General features: G+C 41.6%; 2 protein-coding genes across 3 annotated transcripts in view; both read right to left on the reverse strand.

The window, feature by feature from the left end:
- Window positions 1-75: 75 nt before the first annotated feature.
- On the reverse strand, window positions 76-14,800 carry wdr19 (WD repeat domain 19). The gene is made up of 36 exons (XM_034080749.2): window positions 14,707-14,800; window positions 12,986-13,077; window positions 12,820-12,885; window positions 12,588-12,713; window positions 12,273-12,388; window positions 12,049-12,164; window positions 11,769-11,849; window positions 11,378-11,490; window positions 11,106-11,279; window positions 10,954-11,024; window positions 10,691-10,863; window positions 10,431-10,551; window positions 10,214-10,320; window positions 9,978-10,094; window positions 9,583-9,738; window positions 9,293-9,440; window positions 8,781-8,994; window positions 8,248-8,407; window positions 7,964-8,074; window positions 7,740-7,849; window positions 7,569-7,626; window positions 6,852-6,998; window positions 5,861-5,943; window positions 5,700-5,783; window positions 5,469-5,615; window positions 4,758-4,882; window positions 4,479-4,588; window positions 3,905-3,973; window positions 3,741-3,818; window positions 3,175-3,271; window positions 2,970-3,094; window positions 1,709-1,790; window positions 1,449-1,599; window positions 1,219-1,342; window positions 1,051-1,127; window positions 76-587 (listed from the first exon to the last, which is right to left on the reverse strand). Exons 1-36 carry the CDS (start codon window positions 14,710-14,712, stop codon window positions 473-475), a joined length of 4,050 nt encoding a protein of 1,349 aa, XP_033936640.1. The 5' UTR covers window positions 14,713-14,800; the 3' UTR covers window positions 76-472.
- Window positions 14,801-22,413: 7,613 nt separating this feature from the next.
- The window catches only part of klhl5 (kelch-like family member 5), a 59,758-nt gene continuing 56,364 nt past the window's right edge, over window positions 22,414-25,807 (reverse strand). For both annotated transcript variants that reach the window (XM_034080765.2, XM_034080757.2), the window contains exons 12-13: window positions 25,132-25,303; window positions 22,414-23,792 (exon numbers count right to left, since the gene is read on the reverse strand). In XM_034080765.2, coding sequence (XP_033936656.1) covers window positions 23,736-23,792; window positions 25,132-25,303 — 229 coding nt within the window. In that variant the 3' untranslated portion in view covers window positions 22,414-23,735. The remainder of the gene's footprint in view (window positions 23,793-25,131; window positions 25,304-25,807) is intronic.

Consider the following 25,807-nt stretch of genomic DNA (forward strand, 5'->3'; position numbering starts at 1 on the left):
TTCTTTATCAGACCCTTTTTAGAACATGTTTTAGGCTGGTATTACGTCGTTTGATTTCAAATCAGATGGATGACACTTATATAGAGATCATGTTCACAGATACTGTGACTAAGCCGCTCGGAGGATAATTCACGCAACGCGATGAAGGGTTTAACTACAAATCATTATAAAAAACCATCTTAATGATCATTTCTAAATTCCTCCAGAACATAAAAGCCCGTTTGAATCATCTTCAGCCACTCCAGGAAAAAATACGAACATTTCATTTAAATAAACAGTTTTCTTTATTTGATTTATTATTTTTCAGTTGTTAGCATATTAAGCATCTTTAAAAAATGTAACTACTCCTATGATTTTCACATACAAAAACTAAAAGCTGCTTACAATCCATCCAATATATATATATATCTGACATATTTAAACAAATACAAAAGGACAATACATCTATATACATGTGATGAGTTGTATGTTGTCACTGATCGAGGTCCTCGGCCTGCAGGTATTTGGAACAGTCAGTTATCTTCTTCACCTGTTTGACACTCAGAGCCTCGGAGCACATGGGACACGTCGTCTCCGTCTCCAGCAACCTGAACACAAAAATACATTCAGTGTAGATGTGAGAGTGTGACGATGAGAAAAGTGGGAGAGCGATACCCCTCACAAGTTAAATATGAAGTTACAGCAAGGAATGCACTGTGAGCCTGGCCTGCCAGCACATCTAATAAACACAATATAATCTGTCGGTTTAAACTCTACGAAACCACGTGTACGGTACCGTGACATCCTGGTATCAATCTTAGCAGGAAAGCCAATAAGCGCATTTCCTAAAAAGCCCAACTAATTCTGAATTAGAAAAACGAAGGTGCCAGTGGAGCTCTAAACTAGCAAACTGCTACCGTCCAAGTTGATTTGAGAATCAGAAGGCCACTGTTCAAACCAGCTGATCCCTTTGGAAGATTTCACATTTAAAAAAGGTCTATGGAAAACAAAGAAGTGTCTAAACTGTCTATGGGTAGTAGCAAACTAAATGTAAATGAAAGCATAACTTACAGAGTGAACTGAGAGTAGAGTGAGGGGAATTCACAGTGAGGACACACAGACCAGTCTTCCTTCAGCATATGACGACCCTGAGAAAACAGAAGGGCAAAGATATCAAAAGATACAAAACACAAGGGAAACTATTGGGGTGTTATGAACGAGTCAGTGGTTCTGTCGTACCGTGGAGATGCAGTAGGGCAGGTTGTTCTTGCAGGAGATGCAGAGCAGTTCGTTCTGCGGCAGCTGAGCGCCACAGAAGGGACAGGGGGTCGTCTCCTCCTCCAGCTCCGAGGTGTCGGGACGTCTGAGGTGAGGACGGATGTGCAGGGAGAGGACACGTGTAGGAAGGGAGGTTAGAACAGAGCAGGAGGGGGAGTTTGACAGAACACAGGAGGTGTGAACATTCTCACCGAACCATGGCCTCGATCTTCTTCCTGTACTTGGAGTCGATCTCGTTCCTGTACTCCGGTCTCATCAGCATGGCGGCAAAGCTGAAGGCCGAGTTCTTCAGTCCGGCGCGGTGACACTCGATGACCGCTGACGTCAGAATGGGAACCACATCTACACACAAACACTGATTAGACCTCTGTTTGGATTTCTTTATGTTGGGGACATTTCAACTTGCTTTAGATTTGTTATGTGATTTGTAGAGTTCTCTGTGTGGACTCACGTGCGGGGAACTTGCTGATATTGTTGCTGACCCGGATGAGCATGCGAGCGCCTTTTAGGTGGTCCCCCCTCTTTACATGGATCTGCATAATAACACAATGTACAAAGTCAGAAACACAACAGTACCATTTTTTACAAAAGACGTTCTTGACATCCTATATTATATTATGTTGCCATAGTTTGTATGAGCTAATCTACTACTTCTAGAATACTCACATACTACACTATTATGAATTATTATGACAAATGATTTTTTAAAACTTTTTTACAACATAATATACAAAGACAGTCAACAGGAATGGATTGATGGGGGAGGGCTTATGAGTAGACAGAGGTGAAGATATGAGTATTGAGGTGGGTCTGGAAGAGTGTGAGGGACTCAGAATCACTAGACACTAGTGATGGCGAGATGAAGCTTTGAAGCTTTCCAGCCAATTGCAAAAGGGTTCATCTCATGAGGCTTCATCTGAGCACAAACCCCCCTGCTGGGCAAAGTGTGTAAAACAGGCACATTATGACATCTCAACAGTGCTGTATCTCATACCGAGTTCCCAATGAGTAAAGCCTTAGAATAACTCTAAACAACGAACATTAAATCATATTTTCATGTTAACAATATTGTATTTATTACAGTTTAATGATTGTGATTGAAGAGGCAGGTAAACATTGCAAAGAGGGATTTGTATTCCTTAATAATATTGAAAAAGGCTAAACCATATCAAAGAATACATTTATCAACTACATTATCTCATTCATCTCATAAAAACAAAAGACGTATTGACGAGTCATGGAACCAGGGACCCTGCGGTTGTGAGTCAACTGCTTTCCAGCTGAGCCACAGCCTACACACTGTCTACCTGAAAACACTGCACGCTATTTATTCCTATATTTATTTATGCTTTTATTTATTTATACTTATGACATGTTCCGACCTCTATATGAGTGAGGGTCTGAGCTCTCTTGATTCCATCGTGTCACCGGGCCCGGGTACAGGAGGGGTAATATGGTTCTTATTATACATCCATGGGTATTATGAGTGTTGTGGTTCAACAGTCTGAATCGCTTCCTGAAGCAGTCACTGAAGGCTTCGTTTGTCATCGATGACGTCACTGGCCCAAAACGATACAAGCCTCGATACATGCTTCACAAAAAGCTTCGGGGATTACTCGACACACGCTCCGAAGCCTCTGCGCAATACGTAACATCACTACTAGACACCATGACGACAGTAAACATCGCTAACACACAGCAGGCGTTCTGACCTTGACCAGCAGGTAGGAGTGGAGGATCATCAGATTTGTGACCATCTCAGCAGGGATCTTAATCTTCTGGGCCTGCAGCTCCGTGTACATGCTGAACAGCACGTCATGGGCATTACGGTAGTTCCCTGGAGGAATAACATGTAGAAAAAAGAATGAGGATTGGAAATCTCACAGAATGTTATTGGTGCACAGTGTGAAGACGTGCCTGCACACTGCTCCTCTCTGGCGATGATGATGGCGGTGCGAGCGGCCTCTCTGAACAGCTGCAGCGCCATGTACAGGCGGAACAGATACTTGGCATCCTGGGAAGAGGAAAGAAAGGTCATCTAACCATCACCAGTGTAGTACACAGTGTCACTCAGGGACTGATTTACACACATTGTATTCACAAGTGGCAAAGGACACAAAACGGCTGCATTCAGAAGATGTGGATTTTGGGATAAAAATGTATAGAAGGATCTGGGTAAAGCTTTTATTTTAGTCTCGTCTTTTTTGGTCGACAATATGGCATTGTGATGTTGTCAAATGACGTTGGTGCTGTCTCGCTGTTCATTGCAGTGACGGAAAAAGTTGTTGAGAAAAACATCCAGTTTTTTCATTAACTGTTGCAGTGTGTGTAAAAATATGAACCCAAAAACAAATGAAGAGACACTTCACACACGAGACGAGGAGTAGAGAGACATGGAGAGGGAGAATTGGCTATGTTTTTAAAAAGGGAAGTCACAGCCGTTGACACACATGCAATGGAGATGGCTTCAGAGTGTTCTTTACCTTGGGCATACCGTCACTTTCTCCCATCAGGTAATCTATCAGCTGATTGGTCAGAGAACTGTCCCTGGCCTGACCCACCTGAAACCCACATCAAAACAATGAACAAACTGTTGACATTATTCTGGACATGCAGTGTGATGCTCAGTGAGACACACTGCTCTCACCGTCTCTATGGCCATCTCCACAGCCAGGTTGTCATCCGTGTTGGGACACTTCAGGAAGTGCTTCAGGGCCTGGGACGCAGAGAGAAAACATGTATGCTACTTTATTCTCCACTCGTCTCAGAGGTTCATATTGTTCTTTTTACTCCACAGCTCTACTTCCTGTCCGGAGAAAGCCATGCATCTCCAGATGTGTTGATGGTGTGATTGTGATAAACTGAAGGATAATGTTTTCATGATGGTGTTTTAGAATATGATGCATTGCTTTACATTAAACTTCCCAACTTAAAAACAGCATAACCAACATCTACAGCCATAAATGCAACATACATAATAAAACAGCAGTGATAATAATTCAAAAACACCTTCAATAATAGGATATATATATATTCTATATATATTCTTTTACTGATCCATTCTGCTGATAATACAGTAAAGTACCTTCACTGAAGTTAGTTTTTGAATGCAGGAATTGTAGAATGTTCACAGTGTGGTATGAGAACATTTATCCAAGTAAAGAATCTGCATAATTCCTCCACCACAGAAAAACGAAATCAAAATGGAGGAGGGTTCTCACTCTGCTGTACTGGCCACACTTCTGGAAGAACTTTCCGGCCTGCAGGTGTTTCTTCTCTCCCTCGAAGTAGAGCGCGATGCTCTGGTAGTCCTCCTGCGTGGCCTCAGGACCTGAGGAACACACCGCAGCAGTCAAGCTTTAAGATTCAACTTATAGACAGTTTTATTGGACCTAGTGGTAAAACATTATTAGCAAATACTGCAACAGGAAATAACACAAGACCCATTCAGCTATAGAATAGTCTGTATGTTCGATACAAACATTCACACAGTGACGTACCAATGATGTCGGCGTAGACCTCCATCTGCCCGTGCTGCTGGGCCAATTGGAAAGCTTCGTCGTTGCACTGAGACAGAACCAGGAAGTGGATGGCTGAGCCGTAGTCGTTCAACCCCAGGAAGAACCTGAGACACACACAAACATATGTGAAAAATGTAGTAAGTAAAAAAAGAAGCAAAGGGAAAGGATTTGGACATGAAACACAAAGTTAAGAAATCACGCCACAGAAATCTAGTTAGCAACGACACTGATCACTAATCAGTGAAGAAATGTAAAATCTGCTCATTCCAGCTTTTCAAATGAGATCTTGTCTGTTTTAATTCATTGTAAATAGTTATGTTAAAGTGGATGAGTCTTAGACTTTGGTGGGATAAACACATTTCCTAAATGTAACAGTTAATCAAAAACAAATCTGCAGTGGAAATAAAGGAAAGAGTGCTGGTCAAATGGTAGACAATTCAATGCTTATAATTCCAATTTGGGTAATAAGTCATTAGTTGAACTGCCATACTAATAATTAAAAAGAGTCACAGATCATGTTAGCAACACATGTGTGAAAACATGTTATAAAGCATATCTAGGGAACCAGGAGACTAACCAAAGGTTACTAGTACTATCTCTACTAGAACTATCTCTACTGTGACGATAAGTAAAGTACAGAACTACTTGGCTGTGGTTGTTTGTAGACACCTCTGCTCTTGTGTGTCCTACCTGGCCACCATCTTGGCTCCATCGATGCTCTGCGTCTCCCTGACGATGCGGACAGCCTCCTCTGGGTTGTTCAGGTGGTCGAGCAGCACGCGGATCACGTTGTCCCAGTCCTTGGCGCTCTCATAGGCCTGTGCTGCGTCTTTGTACCTGGTGCACAGATTACACATTACACCTGCTGCTCCTTTAATGATATCATATCTCCAAGGTGACGCAGATTCACTAAGAACCTACTTGCCGTCCGCCTCCTTGGCCTTGGCGTACTGCAGGTGGATCTTAGGAGAGGAGACATGTTGGAGCAGCTCGCCCACCTTCGCCCTGTGTGCCAAAGAAGAATAAAGTGAACTTGTACAAAGAAGGATAAAGTTCCAGGAGGGTGTTGGTGTTCGTCTCACCAGTTCTTGCAACGAATGTAGACCGAGGCAGCTTTGTCATAATATTGTCCTTTTTCATAGAGCTGAGCAGCTTCAGAGAATTGCTGTAAAAGAGATTCATGAGATTTTATTTGTCACATACTTAGACATGATCTGACGCTCAGAAACATGCAACACTGCTCTCGAAACACACACTATGAAACACAAACATATCAGACCACTGTAGTTCACAGTAACCTACTGTATGATATTGTTTTTTTTTTTTAAAACATCCAAAACATATAATAATAATGATAATTATGATACATGTTATTTATATAGCGTTTTTCCTGATGCTCAAAGCGCTTTACAAGCAAGTAAAGAAGAAAAATAACAACAAAGTAAAAAGTGCTAAGCTAGGAGGAATAGGGGCGAGGGGGGTTAGAAAGAGTGCAAAGGTGAGTTTAGAGGGATTTTTTGAATGAGTGTTGGTAGATCGGATGTGGCTGGGGGGAGAGAGAGGGAGAGAGGGAGAGAGGGAGAGAGAGAGAGAGAGAGAGAGAGGGAGAGAGGGAGAGAGGGAGAGAGAGAGAGAGGGGCGGGGGAGAGGGCTTTGAAAGTGAATAGTAAGTGTTTAGAGTTCTTCAGAATTGACGTGGCAACTCGACCGTGAAGTCAGATCCTCTGGCTCTAGGACTTGTTTTGTGAATCCTCCGGCCGAAGCTCCTAAATAAACCCATCAGTGTTTGACATCAAAGCTCCAGCTCTCCCCGTGTCTCCTTCCTGAGTCGGTGACTCCTCCTCCGCTACACAGAAGTTTCCCCCACGGTAAGATTTTAAAGTCAATGAGGTGTTTGATGGGGAGCTAGTGGAGGTCATGGAGGATGGGGTGATGTGGTCGGAGCGTCGGGGGGAGGTGAGCATGCAGGCAGCTGAGTTTTGGACATATTGAAGTTTTTTGAGGATGTATGCGGGTGAACCATAAAGAATGCTGTTGCATAGTTCTAAAGAGGAAAGGCTGCCTAGTCTCTACCTTCATGCTCTCCAGGATGGCTCCACATTCCTTCTTCAGCACTCTGCTCGGGTGCTGGATGGCCTGAGCGGCTCCTCTCCGGATGTCCCCCATCCTGATGGACATCCTGGCGACGCCGGCTTTACACGCCTCGTCATGCTCCTGGAACTGCTCCGCCAGAGGAGTATTTTGACCATGTATTAAATAAATATAATACAATATGATGGTGCTTTTTTTATGAAGTATGAAAAAACAGAAACCTTGAATGGGCAAATAGGCAGATAGTCAACTGTGAATAAAGTAGCTTTTTTGCAAACAAAATGTAAGTGCAGTCATAATTCTTTTAACATTTTCAAATGGGATTAGGGGCTATGTCGGAGTTAATTCAAAGAAAGTTCAATTGAAATGATTTCATACCATTACTCTCTCTCACTCTGTACTCTCTGTGTTATTCTTAACTAGGGAGCGTCACACCATAAACATGGATTTCCCAATGAACATAATAAATCATTTTGTATCCCCAAAAAGCTGAAATGTATCATCAGTTACATCAGTACAAATCTGTTTTTCTACAGTATCTTGTTATCATAACAGCGTTAACAAAAAGCTAACCAGCTAGTGAGGTCACATGTTGTATGGATAGGACACATCTCAAATGTCAACAGAAAAAGCAAAAGGTTTAAAACGTGTGATGCTGTTATCTTTGCAGGAAGCTGAGATTAAATATATCGCACTTACCTTATTATTCTGGGTCATGCCTTTTTCATAGTGTGCTAGAGCGTTCACATAGTCACCGCTACAAAGAGAGAAGGAGAGCGGTTAATACAGTGTAGATAGATCAGATGGTGTGTGTGTGTGTGTGTGTGTGTGTGTGTGTGTGTGTGTGTGTGTGTGTGTGTGTGTACTCACATAAACTCCAGGTGGACAGCATATTCTTTGGAAATAAAGGGAATTTGGGCTTCTGCTAACCTCTTAGCCAACATAAGAGCGCTGTCCCAATGCAACAGGTCTCTCCTCATCTAAAAAAAAACACACGCACACTAATATTAATTCCATTTTTTACTGGATTAAAAGAAATAAGTAATAACTATTTGTCACATGTTCGCACACATAAATAGTGTCTACGATTTTACCTCCAGGGCAACGATTGGGCAGCCTGAGGACAGATACAGGTCCTGGGCCAGGTTGTAGTCACCTAGAAACATGGCCAAATGTCCCGCCCTCAAATTCATGTCCTCTATGCCCTGGACAGAGAGAGGGGGGGGAAGGGGGGATGTATCAGATTTGTCAGCCTGAAACCGTGTCTGTCATTTAGAGGTTCCCTTGGTCTGTGTGTGTGTGTGTGTGTGTGTGTGTGTGTGTGTGTGTGTGTGTGTGTGTGTGTGTGTGTGTGTGTGTGTATGTGTGTGTGTGTTACCTGGATGCCCTGCAGGGACAGCACCATGCCCACATTGCCACTCATGCGGTACACCTGGATGGCCAGCTCCACCTCCATGTGGACCAGACAGGCTCCGCCCACCTCCGCCCAGTCTGTGCTGTTGCCTGACGACTGACACAGACCCCGGGCTTCATGGAACCTGCACAGGAACGAACACACACACACACACACACACACACACACACACACACACACACACACACACACACACACACACACACACACACACACACACACACACACACACACACACACACACACACACACACACACACACACACACACACACACACACACACACACACACACACACACACACACACACACACACACACACACACACACACACTATATCATAAAGTGTCTAAAGATGTAAAAACCTATCTTTCTGTTCTACATTGGAGTTGTTACAATACAGTTGTCTTTATATTGTTAATGAACCCACATGTACCCTTATATCTTATATCAAATATAACACATCAAACATGGTCAGTATCTCCAACATGGCCGACCTCTTGAGCTTCAGCGCCTGGGCGACCTGCTTGCTGAGCTCCGGCAGTGAGTCCGTTGCGGTGCCGGTTGAATTCTTGAGGAAGGAGTGTGTGCTCAGAGTGACTTCACTGGTCTTGCCGCTCGCTGTCTGACATGTCAGGTCCCCGTTGTGCAAGAGCAAAGGCTTCTGGGAAAAGAGGAGTGCGGTGCTTCCCACCAACACCACCCGGGGGCCTGGGCAGACAGAGAGAGGCACGTTGGTTTTTCATTAAGTACTGATAGATGATAGTATTTTGTTGATTTACATATTCAAATATTTGCTGTTCGTTTTGTAATTTTTGGGGGGAATTTCAAAGACAGCTCATACCTTTAGTCACTAATAAACTATGTAGCTAAAAATATTGTTGGTTCAAATGATTAACTCACCGAGAGTGAGAATAATATCAAGCTTATTTTTACTGCAGTTTTTTGGCTCAGACATTATTGTCCTCCAAGCACATCAGAGCAATGTGTGCGATGGTGGTGACCCTACCGTATATGGTGGTTTTGTGCAGGGCGTAGGTGTAGACCTTGTCATCATCATACGCCACAAACACTCCTCTGTCAGAGTGCCAGTTGTCCCACAGCACTCCAGTGATGGTGGGAGAGAAGTTTGGGAGCTCGAAGCAGGAGTCTGTGGCCTAGATTGGACACATGCAAAGACATGGAATATAATACATATTTAAATACATATAATCCATGATATTTAGTCACTGCATATTTAAGTATCTAGTTTTATAAGCAGCCAAAGTGCCATAGATGTAAGTTACCATATGTACTAACATTTGAAGGAGAGAGCAGGAAGCCACCGTTCTTGTCGTCGATGAAAACCAGCCGTGTGCCATTGAGGTCAGGGAACACTTTCCTCACACCAACCGAGTGGGTGTAGCTGCTCACAGTCTCCCAGTCCTCCACCAAGACACACACCACATTACCTGACTGACAAACAGATAACACCCGTTGGAAAAGGAGAGGCGGGGGTTGAGGGAGGGGAATAATAAAAGGAAAAGTGCAAAGTCAGACTTCTATTCATTACTTGCTGAGAAACCTAATTTCAATGTGGCTTTAAGAGACATGTGTAGCTTACATTAATAAGCCAAAGGAAAGTCTACAAAATAGTACTTCTGCTAGAATACATTTTAGTTGGCAGACGGAGGGGAGGATAAGCTGGGCCTTACATCAGTGCCGTAGTAGAGGAAGTCAGCGGTGAGTGCGTGGCAAAGGATCCGCCCTTTTCTGTCGTCGTCTGGAAACAACTTCATCTGTTTCTTCTCCTCCTGATCTTTGCCTTCAATCTACACATAATACACACTGAGTATATGTAGTAAAGTCACACTATAAACAGTAAACGGGAAAGCCTGCTCAATGAAGGATGATTGCTGGTGATACAAAGAGAAGCAGAGCACTGACTCACCATGTGCAGCTGCACTTTGCCCTCAAACAGCGCTGCAGCGTAGTAAGAGTTAAGGCACATGCTTGCTATCGTCCCCAAATACTCAATGTCCTTCAACTTTTTAAAACCTGAGTGAGAAACAAAACTGTTAAGCCATACGTATTCATCTAATGATATAAGTTTATACAAATCATAATATGTTTATGAATTAACATGGTTTTTCTTGGTTAACACACACCAGGCTTGTGGTCTATCAAGTCGTAAAACCAGGCTCTGTTGTTCATCCCCACGGCCACATGGTACGGTCCCAGCGCAATAAAGGTAGGCTCTACTTCCACTTCTATAGTCACAGGACTCTCCTGAAAAGCAAAAGGCATCAACGAGGGATTGAAGGTGGTTTGTAATTTCAGAGCAGCTAGGGATAGATATATCTCTCTAAACCAGACACGAGAAAATAACATGGTGTGAGCAGAGGTTTAAAGTAATACGGTTTCTCACCCCCTCCACCTGGTTGGACACAGTGACCTCCAGCAGCGAGGTGAGGTACGCCAGCCGGGTCCCAAAGCTGCTGCCCAGGATCGGCAGCTTGGTGAGGAAGACATGCAGCGTCCCTTTCTGAGTGGAGACCGCCAACAGCTGCCCGTCGTCTGTCCAGTTCAGCTGGTCCAGACCTGGAGGAGGAGAGAGAGCATAAAGAAGTGTGTGGTGGTGCCTTCAAGACCACCCTTTGAAAGTGTGGCAGAAAAAGAGCATTGTCTCACCTTTAGTCTCATCATCCAGCTGCACTACATTGCTGATGTCCTTGAAATCAGACAAGTCGTGGATCTTAATGCTGCAACAGAAAGCAAAAGGCTTTAGTTTGTGTTCACTTTACAAACACAGTTCTGGTGTTTATCTTGAAAGCCAGTGTGTACTGTTGTCCCCGCAGGAGGCAGCCTTGTTTAAAGCTGTTGAGATGGCCACACTGTTGAGACTTTCTTTATGGTTGTGAGCCTGACAGAGCTCATGACCAATCTCCCTGATGTGCGTGGAGATAACCACAAAGTACCCATGGGAGAAGCCGATCAGTATATACCCATCACCATACCTGGAGAGACGCACAGAGGAAGAGAAGTGACTTATACACATATCTCACTGACATGATGAACAGCCAGTGTTTTGTTAGCGTGTGTTAATGTGCAGTACCAGCGGTAGGACACAATGTTTCCATAGTGACGCTGGAAGGTCAAGTCTATCCGGTTGTCAGGGTCGTGGATATTGAAGAGCATCAGTATTTTCTTGTCCACAGACAAACTCACCTGAAAAGTCAAGAAAGGTAAAAATATGCCATAAAGTAAAACTCAAACAATGACATTTTAAATATATATCTATATTGTGTACATTTTGCTTCAATAGGGTTTTACAGTTAAAAGTTAACACATCGGCAATGGTGGATATCATGACCAAAGCAAACAAGTGATTCTTAAGCTCAAGACACTAATATGAAAACATGTTTTATAAATGTAATTTAAAAATGATTCAGAAGATTGTGGATAATTAAAGTTAGTGAGAAAGTGGAGAAGAAACCTAGACTTACGGTGTTCTCTCCTTGACCGGATCTTTCATCCGTCTTCATCACTGAAAAGGTCATCTCAGCAGGCTCACCGTGCAGTGATGCCTGGGGGAAATAACATAACATTTGTGCTTACAATGGGGATGGCATCCCAACATGACCCCACTCAAAGTCCTGACTGATGACACTAACATTGAAATGGCAATACTCTGATGTAAAACCACGTCGTTTCATGGCCTCGGCGAAGCTAACAGATTTGTCTTGCCTGTGTTTTAAGATAAGATAAGATGTACTTTATGGCTACCTGTCTGATAGTGTCCCCCTCATGATTGCTGATGCTCAGAGTGTTGTCCTCACTTCCCAGAGCCAGGAGATTCTGATTGTTCCAGCACCCACAAGTGATTTTCTTTGTGTGTTTACCTGGTGTTTGTGGTGGGAGAAGGAGATAAACAATTATAGAAGAGAATGAAAACTAACAAAACTATAAGCAAGAATCTGTGTGTGCATTTGTGTTTAGTTGTATATTACCGAGTACAGGGATCTTGCGTGAGGTCTGCTGATTGTAAATCAATAGATTTCCTTTCACTGTCCCAACTGCTAACAGTGGGCCAGTCTTAGACCACAAAATAAAGGACATCTGATCTCTGTTGAAAGCAAAAACAGCAGGAAGCATACTCAGGGTTTAAGAAGTGAATAACAATTATTTCAAAGCCGCTTTCCTCCAAAAAGAATGATAGTCGCTTTTGAGCGAAATGAGCTGGAATGATTAATGCTTTAACAGTGGCATTGGATTTTCAGAGGATTAAGCCAATGCTAATTTCTCTCTCTGGGGGAAGGCCATACCTCATTCCGCTGTCTATGTGGGAGGTTTTATTGACGCTGGCATCCCAGAAGTAGATGGAGCTGGATTTTGCAGCTATCACTGCCAAAATGTCCCCATCTTTATCCCAGTCCATCCCCACACAGCGCCTAAGGGAGAGGGAGGTGGGTCAAATGATGAAAGGAACTTACTGTCAAACCTTTTCAAACAGCAAGGGATTATGATCTGAACTAAAAGTAATGTTCTCACACTTACCCTGGTATGCTGAGTTCTGTCCACTGGTGTCCATGTCTATCAAATATTTTCACTGAATTGTCCTGCCTGTATGATTAGAAATACCATGCACATTTTAGGTACTCTGCTATCATGACTTATATAAATAGAAGTATATCATCACACACGTTTGTTGTTTATTACTCACCCTGCAACAGCAATATAATTCCCAAGGCTTTTCTGCCACTTATACAGAAGGTTAGAACCCGCCCAGGCTTTATCAGCGAGGATGAAAACGCTCTGTCACACAAGGAATACTTCGTTTTATTCGGAAAAAGGCATACAAATAACAGGAATTAAAGTAGCAAATGCAGTGTTCTACATGAACCTTTGAAAAAATGTCAAACTCAGGAATAGTTTACAATCATCATAAAAGAAAGATAATTGAATGTGCGCTATGACTGTTCACTGGGTACAGCAGCACTATATAAAAAGGTTTTAATCAAACGTCATATACACCAGTAAGAATATTTGTGTACATAAACTGTCAAAACAAGTTAGATAAAGTGTTGGGCTATAGGGAATGCAGACATCCTACACATGTGATAGAACACATCTAAATCACCATATTTTTCATGACTATTTTTGAATGCACTTTCTGGTCACTCCATATATACAGTCTATGGTCACTCCACATCATTTACATGATACAAGCAATCTTAGTTTGGGCCCACAGGCAGCAACTTCTGACAGCCTCTCTTGGTCCAAGACTATAAAAGTGCAAAAGCTGAAGAATCACTATTTTTACCACTTTTTTATGCTTATTAAATAGCCTCAGTGCTTATATAAAAGTGATGTGTTCCAAGCATGACAGTGATATCATCACCCTTTACCAAAGCTATTTGTCATCTGCAACAGCCGGTGAACATTAAAACGTATAGATCTTCACGAGTTTCAACGTTATAAACATATGCAGACATATGTATTACAAACATACAGCTCTGGGGAAATTAGACCAATGATATTCCTTAATCTCAATCTCTACATGTATGACAGTCATTCCATTCCAGTGTCTGTTGAATTTTAAATAATAAAACAGAGAAACTGATCATTCTGCAGTGATCTGTTATTTTTTCCAGAGCTGTATGATTCTTTGCTGAGACATAAACTCTTACTAAAAGTGGTGAAATTAGACTACTATACATTTTTAACTCCAGAACAATTTTGTTGTATTTGTAATAGAAGACATTTTGGACGCCGATATCATACTGCTCTACATAACCTTTGCCATTCTGCATAATGACAGCTTTTTCCTTTGTACTTTTAAGGTATATTTTGGATGCTAATACTTTTTTTACAATGCAGTAAAACGTTCATTCACGTTTGCTAGATTTCTGCTTTGTGTTCCCTTATTTGTAATTGTATGGTCTTATATGAAGTTAACAAAGAAAACCTATAATACAAACTGGGCATACAAAGAGACAGTGGCTCCCAAAGCAAAATTGAACTTAGTTATGTAAATACTATAAGACACAACTTCTCTGGGTTATGATTATTGGTGCTCATTATTACTAACCTAGCACCATGCTTAAATGTTGTCTTGATACAATGCATGATCTTAGTGAATATCTCAATGGTTAGCCCTGACATTTGGTATACATAGTTCTATAATGAGTTAGTTGCACCTAGAAACGCAATAAGTTGGTAGTTGATTTGCTATCGCCAAGAAAATAGCTGGTTTAGCTAACGAGCTAACTTTATCCAATGTACACCGACCACACAACAGTAACGTAGCTGCCTAAGTAACGCTAACGTTAGCAAGTAGCTCTGTTAGCTAGCGTCTGAAGCCGTTCCTGTGCTCAAACTCAAGCCTGAAATCCTAAAAACCGATGTAATGCTATCACTTTACATGGCTTGGCTGGTACCCACCTTCATCTTGATGGCGTTTTAATCAGTTACACTTTTAATCGATGGTTACTGTAAAAAATAACATCCTCGACACTGTTGTGTGTATCCCACAATGCTTCACTCTGAAGCGTCAAGCGTCTGCAGAAGCTACGGCGATGTCATAGCACAACCGTTAGCCAATGGGGGGCCTCTAAAGCAGAGCTGGGTGAACATGTACTGCTTTTTGTTTAAAATATTGATATAGCATAATATGAGTTGGTTGTGTTAGATAATATACGAGTTTTAATATGGAAGAAACGTTATATTTTAATCTTGTACTGTAATTCATTTTACATTCTGTCTTTAGCTCATCATATACAATTTTACATACATAGTTTCCTTCTAACCGTCTTTACCTGCACATTGGTCAGACTCATTTGCAACATTATCTTGCACTATTTTTTATTTCTGTTCCGTTTGTTCTTGCACTATTTTTTTAATATTTTATTGATTATGTCTTATATATTTATGACATTGAATCTTCGACTTTTTTTACTTATAATAATAATGCATTCTATTTATCGGCACCTTTCAAAGCTCTCAAGGACACCTTACAGAGGATAATTAAAAACAAGCAACAAAGAAGGTCAAACAGTAATTCGAGACTTAAAAAACAAAGTCTTAAAAACAACAATCAGTTTAGAGGAATTATGATATAGAATACGCCAGATTAAAAAGGTGGGTTTTCAGGCAGGATTTGAAGGTTGAGATATATATATATATATATACTCCACTACATTCATCAGACAGCCTTTATAATGAGTTGAAAAAGCTAGCCTATTAATTGTTGATTGCAGTAAGTATTAACCTTTACTCTAATAAAGTCTTATTTTGTTGTTTTTACAGTGTTCATGTTTATTGTTTTTTTACCTGTATTTTGTCCATACTTTTTATTCATTTATCATGTGACATTTTAAGATTGATTGTTGTCGGGCTATATTCATAGGATGAAATTCAAATCTCAGAATATGCCTTTTACACAGAAGACATATTGAAATGCTATATTTAGAGGTTTGGTTTATGATCCTGCAATCCTATACTGGATAATACGGTGGCCCTGAAGTGCAAGACACCACAGCATTTCACAAAACACTACAGCATTTCAGAAAACACCACAGCATTTCACAAAACACCACAGCATTTCAGAAACACTACAGCATTTCAGAAAACACACAGCATTTCAGAAAACACCACAGCATTTCACAAAACTCTAAATTCACAAAAACACTAAATTTCACAAAACACTACAGCATTTCACAAAACACACAGCATTTCACAAAACACTACAGCACAAAAACAACATCATTTCACAAAACACTACATCATTTCACAAAACACTACAGCATTTCACAAAACACTACAGCATTTCACAAAACACACACAGCATTTCAGAACACTACAGCATTTCAGAAAAAACACTACAGCATTTCAGAAAAACTACAGCATTTCAGAAAACACCACAGCATTTCACAAAACACTACAGCATTTCACAAAACACTACAGCATTTCACAAAATACCACAGCATTTCACAAAAACTACAGCATTTCACAAACACAACAGCATTTCACATTGGACGGAAAGGGTATTCCTTTAGGGAGAACACTTCTTGTTTGTGATTGGACAGAGCCAGCCAGAGAAGCACTGCTGTGATTGGTTGTTTTTGCTGCCAGTCAAGAAATGACGCTTCGTGATTGGTCAACACCCGACAGCGAAATATGTCCCAACATGGTCCCACAAGGTATGGTCCCAACACATCAGCCGTTAGCACACACTCAGATCTCACAGCTCCTCATATCTGTTCAGAAACTGGACAAAAGTTAAACATGTACAAACCACAGACTGTCTATGTCATGGCGAATACAGTCGCTGCTTTATTTATGTCTGTATGATGTTGTTGTGAGTGTGTACGGAGCAGCTACAGGTTAGTTTAGCCTGATGAATCCGATTCAGAAAACACGCATTTTAAAAGCTTTTCGCCTGCCGTCTTGTCTGCAGACTTGTCAAAGCGTTAATTCATGGTTTTTACTAACTGTTATCAGTATGTAGTTTCTTCGGCATCACTTTGAAACGTGTATTACAATTAAATCACGGTCAAATATGTTCATTTTGTTGTAGGATTTACATGGAGATACGCCCCGTCCCCTCTCCAGCGCCTCTTGTTTGAATGACAGCATTGACAGGAGCAAACACAGCTGAGAGCCGCGGGTGAAACTCGAGCAGCCGCGGTGATGGAAATTAGAGCGATGTGGAATATTGGGTAGTCTACCATAGTATTTCCATGGAGATAAGCCCCTTAAAAACCATGAGTTAAATAAAGCATTAATTCTGTATTTACTCCTGTCATTCAAACAAGACGCTGGAGAGGGGGCGGGCCGTATCTCCATGTAAATCCTATCGGAATCGGATCCATCAGGCTAAACTAACCTGTAGCTGCTCCGTCCACGCTCACAACAACATCATACCAGACCATAAATAAAGCAGTCGACTGTATTCACCATGACATAGACAGTCTGTGGTTTGTACATGTTTAACTTTTGTCCAGTTTCTGAACAGATATGAGGAGCTGTGAGCTCTGAGTGTGTGCTAACAGCTAACAGCTAACAGCTGATGTGTTGGGGCTAATCACAAGCGTAATTTTTTGACTGGCAGCAAAAACAACCAATCACAGCAGTGCTTATCTGGCTGGCTCTGTCCAATCACAAACAAGAAAGTGTTCTCCCTAAAGGAATACCCTTTCCGTCCAATGTGAAATGCTGTGGTGTTTTTCTTGAAAATGCTTGTAGTGTTTTGTGAAAATGCTGTTGTGTTTTCGAAATGCTGTTGTGTTTTCTGAAATGCTGTGGTGTTTTCTGAAATGACTGTAGTGTTTTGTGAAATGCTGTAGTGTTTTGTGAAATGCTGTAGTGTTTTGTGAAATGCTGTGGTGTTTTCTGAAATGCTGTAGTGTTTTGTGAATGCTGTGGTGTTTTCTGAAATGCTGTGGTTTTTCTGAAATGCTGTAGTGTTTTCTGAAATGCTGTGGTGTTTTCTGAAATGCTTGTGGTGTCCTTGCACTTCAGGGCCACCGTAGACATAAGGTATTTCATGCATATTACCCATAAATGTAATGTATATTATTATTTAAATAGCCATTCTTGCCTCAAAAACGTATGCCCTAAATACTTCACTTCCAAGTATATTTTATTGCAAATGATTTTGTACTTCAGTAAATTCTGTGACAGTGTGCTTACCACCCCATATCCAGTAGACGGCAAACTCGCACAACTTCTAGGACCTTACCATCCCACCTGGTCATATTGTCTCTGACATCTGCTCTGTCCCTTCTAATCTTTTGATAGAAGGCTATAGCAATCAATAATGCTCTTTGAAAGAGAGGATACACCATCTTCTGCTTCTCTAACTCTTTACTGAGCAGGCTTACTGTACTTTCATTCATCTGAAATATACATCATGCTGCTTCTTCTCTTGGGTTATTTCATTATGATGAAATGCGAGGAATCACTGGTGATTCCGCACCCTCTTTACTTTCTCATGTAGGCTTATTGATGGAAGGGTGAGAGCCTATTTAGCTCTATTAATGTGGGAGCTGAAATGAAATGCCAGCGGTGTGACACAAATAGTCCTCTCTGTTCTACAGCGAGCTGATGCAGACAGCACCATGCTGACTTAGATCTCATTAAAGGTCCTATGTCATGGCCATTTCCACTGATCATAATTCCATTGTTGAGTCTACTAGAATAGATGTATACTGTGCAATTTTCCAAACTCACATTGGTTTCGCATACAGCATCTCTGTAAAGTATGGTGTATTCACTCTCTCGACTAAACGGCTCGTTGCAGCTCTTGCCCCCCCCTCCCTGTGAGCCCAGTGTGCTCCGATTGGTCGGGGACTAGTCGGGACGTTGTGAATCGCGCTGAACTCCGTGGAGGTGTGATTTCCTTGTTTAGCGATACACAGCGAAACACAGCCCAAACTCACCCTGAGCACACACCAAAGTCACAGGCACAGCCGAAGTAAAAACAATAAGTGTGGCTTGATATGGAGTAAGAAAAAGGTTGATAAACGCTGTGAGAATGGGTCTGCAGAGAGAATTTCGCCGCGATCCCAACGGTCGGTTATTAGCCTGCAGCCAGGGAGGAGAAATCAGCAGAGCTGCCTGCACTGAGTGTGTGAGGAAGTCCGTGGATTGGTCAATTTGGACCAATCAGCGGGGGCTTAACGTAACGGCTCTGCGGACGTAACATAACGGCTCCACGGATTGGTCCATTTCGTTCCGGGGACGACATGACATCATGATGTACCCGGAAGAAGATCAAATGGACAGTGACGTATCTCCACGAGGCGTATTTGGGGACGGTATTTTCTGTGTTACGGAGCGTCCACACTACAGCTTCAAAAAAAGCTTGGAGCAATATATGGGAGCAATATATATATAAACTCCCCAAACAGGCGAAAACCTACCAGTTTCACCCCTGTCTCTGCCACCTCCCTCCATGCCTGGTTCCTCCGGTTTGTATCCCGGTAGGTGAGAGGGTCTGGTCATACAAAACCGGGTGATTTGCCTACAGCGATAATTAGTTTCTCCTCCCAACTTTTTTGAAATATATAGAAATGAACGGCGGGATATCTCTCCCAGCTTAGACACGGTTTGATTGGCTACGGCTTGAGATTTTCCGAAACGGGATTTGATTGGCTGGCGCTGGCTACTTCCGGCGTCTCCGGCAATCAGAAGTTGAACATTCAACTTCTGACGCCGGAGACCGCGGAGACGGACCGCTATGCTACCCACAATTCAGTTCGGCGAAAAAGCGAGGCAACGTGACGTCACTCACTCCATTCAAAGTGAATGGGCAAGATTGTAGTTGTGGACGGGCCGTTAGAGTTTACTACATGGTGGTACTTTGAGGGTTTTGACTCTGCACACCATTTACATGCATAAAAACCTTCATAACACACAAGGGGAACGGGTAATACCGGAAAAGCATGACATGTCATGACATGCGCATAAGGGAGCCGATGTATGATTTCCAAGCGAAATTGTGAAATTAGAGCAGAGAAGAAAAAAGAAACAGATTTTGTTTTACTTTTGCCAGTAAGACAACGAGTAAGAGGTGAATCAATGCTTTTGCAATTCACTTTTTGAACTACATTGTTATTAAATCCAATAATGAAAGATCAAATTACATCAATGTAATACCAGCAATCCTGCAATGAGTCATACAAAGTATGTAATTTACAAAAATTCACTGTTGAGGTCAAACAGCTGCAGAGGAAATTAGCTTCTGATCGATTGCAGTTAATTAATCTCTTCCTTATTCCGTACAAAGAAGCCCACAAGAATAGGCTTATGATTCAGTTGTGAAGTCGAAAAAGGAATTATACAGACATTGAGAAAGCATTACAAAGTCCTACTTAAGTGTTCATATTCTGTAGATTCTGGCAGTGCTGCAAGACACTTTAATGTTGCGATTTAGGCTGCCTGATTTCCCATTGACTTTCCTTGCAGGATAATCTAACCTTTAACAACACATTGAACCAGTAGAATCCAAACTTTCATGCTTCACTTAAAACAAGACGTCATGTGCCAATTTGTACTTGTTGTACCTTTAAGGTTAACAAAACATACTCTAAATATGTTTCAATATCCCTAATAAGGTTATTATATTATATAGTACTTAAAATAAGTGACATTGAAAAACATAGACAAAGTGATGGACAATGTTGGTAATGATGAGTAGTTGGAGAGGTGTGCACACTGTGATAACACTGGTTGCTTGTAATGAACACTTTTAGACACAGTCCTGACAGTATCACTCTATTGACTCAGAATGATATGTTCTGGCTGCTTGATTAAGCTATAGCACTTCCTTCTGAATGACTTGTAAAACCAAGACCTGTCTTATGGCTGCTTCCTTTAATAAAATTCATATTCTTAATAATGTTGTTCATCGTTTTTACATACTTTATTCAGACGGATAGGTTTGCAATGTTTTTGGAAAAACTTCGGATCAACCACTAGATTTTCAAATAAAGCTTTTAGACAACAGTTGGCTGCACAGCTTAACGTTTGCATTGACTCACCGATGAGTACAGTAACTAGGTTAGTAGATGCAAGATGTGTGTCCTGTGTGCAAGCACTGACACATAGGCAGCTGCAATGTCTAAATAGTTTTCCGGGTACCTCAACACTTGTATGACAAACATGTGGAGTGTCAGTCCGGCCCTTTCTGTCTCCTACATAATGGACTCAGGTGGCAAGACAAGGTCACTGGCGTCATTTATCAGTGCCACCGAGGGCTGTTTGTCAGAGCTGGTTATGATTAAAAGCTTCCCCTGCAATAAATAACATAGTGGCTAATCAGTTGGCTCCTGGCTGTTGTCCTGGGGTTAAAGTATCTGTAAATTGTGAGCATTCTTCTTTCTTACAGGCTTGTTTAAAACGTTTCAATATGCAGCTGTGTCTCTGGCTCCGGCTGTAGCTTCTAAGTTAGAGCACCAGCACAGAAGAGTAAGGGCTCATATTAAACACCCAGGCCAAGAAAATTAATTCAGAGCATAAAAACCATAGAAACTGTGAACTGCAAAGGGCTGCTCTGATGGGGATGCTGTTAAGAGATAAGAGCCACACATAAACATACACATTTACACCATGATGGCATTTATAGTGCATCTGTGACAGATAAAAACTGCAGAAATCAGTAACATTAATATGAGTTAGATGTTATTGTAAGGTTTTGTATATTACTATTTTACACAGGAGAAAACGGGAACAAATCACATCCTGACTTTTATACTATAAAAGATTGATAACAGTATGTTACATAAGCATATATTACATAATTGAAATGGAAAGTAAAAGTTGTAATATTCTGGTACACAAAGAGCAGATGAGCAACTGTACCATTTCTCAGTGTCACTTTATTACACCCCGGCTTCATCTCAATTCATAATACAAAACAGAAACGCACAATAACACATGATAGATTTATTTGGCGCTGTATAATATACAGCATAATGCAATTAGACTACATACAGATTTTATATTTATTTATGTACAGAATATACACAGAATATATAACATGATTTGGAATGTCGGTCTTTATTTTTAACCTCTGACTGAGATCAAACTCTCTGACTACCTCTACACAGTGGAGGTGACACACTTCTTCTGCTCTGATCTAAAGAGAATGACTCTCTAAATAAGCAGCTGTATGAAGGGGAAGAAAATAGAATTATAATGCAGCAGTGCATTAGGCTTGAATAAACATCGGCTCAGCTGTGGGGAATCGCTAGCCAACAGTCTCTGCTTTTAAGATGTCATGCCTGCAAATCTGGAAGGCTTTTCAATCTTCACTGGCTCCTGGGGCACTTGGCTTTCAGCTGTGTGGTTAAGTGTGTCGCTGCATGTGTGTGTGTGTGTGATATGTCCGTCTATTTGTGAAGTGCATCCTGGGGGCTACATTAGCTCTAGATATGTCAGTTCAGACAGGAAGGCTGCTTTGACAGCACACACACACACACACCACACACACACACACACACACACACACACACACACACACACACACACACACACACACACACACACACACACACACACACACACACACACACACACACACACACCACACACACACACACACACACACACACACACACACACACACACGACACACACACACACACACACACACACACACACACACACCAGTTTGAGCCTAATTGGAAAACATATCAAATTAAGTATACAGCACAAAATGCTGGTGGCACGTGTCAGCATTGAACCTGCAAGTTCACAAAAGCATGGGCAAAAATATGAACACAAGAGGTCCACAGCATCAAATATAATAATAATAGCTTTGAACTCAACATCAAACAAAACATTGGCACCAGCTGGATCAAGGTTTCATTATATGATGTGTTGTTCATTTTGTCTGGGTATCCATTCTGCACTAAAACGTTGTGTGTGTGTGTGTGTGTGTGTGTGTCAACAAAATGGGAAAATGGGGAGGAAGAGAAAACAGCAGGGAGATTCTCATTTTGAAACCAAGTTTGTAGATAGCTGACCCTGTGGGAAATGGGATGAACAAATGGCCACCGTTACTTGTATTATTATTACTTCTCTGGTTATAAACCTAATAGCAGTGCTAAATGGACCTCAACTATGAGAACGGATATGATATTGTAGATTGTAAGAAAAGCTACAATAAAATAGATGTCACAGTATACTGTATGCTCCAGATGTGAGCTGATGCAACATGGAAGATGTAAACATAAATATTAGAAAAAAAGCATTGTGATATGTTTTTGACTGAAAAGAAACAAGAGCGTCACAGTTTATTACAGTAGGGCTTCATAAGCTTGTGCTGATTATGTCAAAAGTCTTTCTTTTATCTGTCAGCAGGCAGGAAACGGAAAGAAAGAGGAGAGTAACTCGCCAACTGCAGCATAAAATAATAGGGACTATATTAAAATAGCATCAATGCACGGCATCAGATATTGTTAGGAGAAACCAGAGCGTAAAAGGATCAGGCCCCGCGAACAGTCTCTTGACAATATCTCTCTGTCTCTCTCACCTTTCTGTCAGCAGAAATAGAAGCTGAAAGCAACCATGTAGGTTTTTGTGCATGTGTGTCCCGCCTTGTCTGCAGGAACAAAATAATAGGCAAGAAAATAAGCTGCGAGACACCAGGTGTTCCTTCATGCTCAGATAAACACCTCTTCATCATGGGTGTCGATGGCGGTTCACTTCTGTGGCATATGTTATCAGGATGTTCAAATCCTAAACGTTTTCAGAAACCTGACACGCGATTTAACGCTTACCAAAACATAAACATTAAAATGAATGCTAGGCAGCTCAATCTGACTCCGCCGAAGTGTGTCATCAGTCTCTAACTTCCCGGCGTTGGTCACACGATGGCAGGCAGATGGTTTCTTGACCATTAGCGGTACACTGAGGGTCTCAGAGCCACATGCACAATCTAGCATAGGGTGTTGATGTTTGTGTTTTCAGAGTCTGACGGCCACCACGCATGCTCCTGCCCTTCCCAGACACAGAGGTGCTACCTGGTAATAATGAAAAGAAAACCAGAATCAGAGGTACAGCTTGATTAAACAAAAAAATTCAGCAATGCGACTACTGGAAGGAGGGACCAACTATTTAATAAACACAACCAACACATCGCCAAGCTTCCGTCATCTTTGGGGAGCTCTCTAGCGAGTTTCAGCATGTCTTTCTTTCAGCCTGCAACCTTTGGTTCACTCTCACTGCTTTAATAATGTTATTTTTCGGTAAGCCAATTTTGTTGGTGTGAAAAAGCCATAAATCCCACTTTGCTGATAAAGATTATGTGATTTGATTTGAAACTCCAGTATAACTACTAAATGAGATCTAAGATGAGATTGCTTTGCCCACTGTTGTTTTCAAGGTCAACACTTGATCTTTGAAGTAAGTTAGTCAACTGAAGGGAATGGATTGCATTGTGAATCTTCCCTCAGCTCCTCACTCTCTGCAAAGGAGACAGAGTTTAGCACGGCAGGCGCAGGAAGGCTTCAAGGGGAGGCTTTAGATTTGTATTGTTGTCTAGTCCTGTTAAGACCTTTAGCCGCTGGCTCTACACCGATAGTCGAAGCTGACGGACAGTTTAAAAACATGAATTTATTACGTTGCCTGACTTTGAAGTAAAAAGATTGACAGTTTGTGTTCAAGCAAGGAGGATAAGTGATGACAGAAAAGGACAGACAACCCATCCTCTGGTTTGTTTGTTTCAGATTCTGACAGTAAACAGAGGACACATTTAACGGTCTCAACATGCCCGCTCACATCTCAGTTTGTCTTCATCTCAAAGTGTCAGTTTTCTCTATCTACCCATCTCTACACCCCTCTTGTTCTCAGCATGGTGCTTGTCTCCAAAATAGCAGATTTTCAGCGTCTTTGAGTGAGAACCCTCTGGGGCTATGCAGGAGATAAGGTAACAACTGTAGTGTGATCATAAATATGCTGATGCTGAAATATGTGATCATTCAACTTAAACAAATACATGTGTAAATAGGAACATCCTTTTTCCTACAGCTGCGTCGGCAAAGGACAATATTAACTCGAGGAAAATACACATTTACATAGCAATGAAAACACACAATGATAAATGAGAGAGGCGCTGCAGGAAGGTCAAACTGTGTGTGTTTATATAACAACTTTATTGACGTGCATCAGGATTTATTACCCGTTTTACTGAACTAGAGTCATGTGTCTATGTACATGCAATCAAGTGGATACATATAAATCTGCTGTATATGAGTGTACTTTAAAACAACACAGCTTATTAAATTGTACTGACTCTTTCCCTCCAAGCATATAAACTGCATTCATGTGCATGTTGCAGTTTTGTGTGTTTGTGAGTGTTACCTGTGTCCATTCGTTTGTCTGAGGGTCGTACGCTTCTACAGTATTGAGATACACCTGGCCGTCATAACCGCCCACAGCGTAGAGGCGGTCGCCAAGAAGACAAACACCAACCGCGTCTCTGCTGATGCTCATGGGGGCAACTGCCGTCCACACATCTGTCTGCGGGTCATACCTGTAAGCAGACCATGCATGTTCGATAGTTCAACATATTGGGAAACATACCAGTTAGATGACAATCCAATTTCATGTTTGAGTACATCAATTGCAATCCATAAGATTTCTCTCCTGGGTCATTTGGCAACACAGTATTAACTGGTGGTTACAGCAAATACAGTTTAGTAACACAGGCCCCAGATTAATTTTAATAATGAAGTCACGCAGTAATTGGCTTTTTTTCCATCATTCTGTGAGCAACTGTGATCTGATTTGATGCCGCACATGGCACGAGTCTTTGAAAGTACTTGGTAACCTCGCTGAGAAGTTGGAGGTCTGTCTGTCGCCTGCAGCTCTTCATCTCACAGCTCCTGACTCTAACATTACTCCCTGCTATATTTCAAACTGATCCGCTGTCAAAAAATGCTGTTGTCTTGATATGTAAATGCATTTTTGATGAACGATAGCCATAAGGGTGAAGCTCAGATGTGCTGTGACTATAATAAAAGTCAACTCTTGTTTC

This window comes from Pseudochaenichthys georgianus, chromosome 1 (genome assembly GCF_902827115.2).
Source record: "Pseudochaenichthys georgianus chromosome 1, fPseGeo1.2, whole genome shotgun sequence".
NCBI classification, from domain to species: domain Eukaryota; kingdom Metazoa; phylum Chordata; class Actinopteri; order Perciformes; family Channichthyidae; genus Pseudochaenichthys; species Pseudochaenichthys georgianus.

What these genes read in the sequence shown, in the direction of transcription:
- wdr19 (XM_034080749.2), bottom strand. An exon ending in CCGGTCAAGGAGAGAACACC is followed by an intron (nt 11,491 to 11,768) that starts GTAAGTCTAGGT and finishes TTGACTTTTCAG; the next exon opens with GTGAGTTTGTCTGTGGACAA. An exon ending in TCCTGCTCTCTCCTTCAAAT is followed by an intron (nt 9,441 to 9,582) that starts GTTAGTACATAT and finishes TGTCCAATCTAG; the next exon opens with GCCACAGACTCCTGCTTCGA.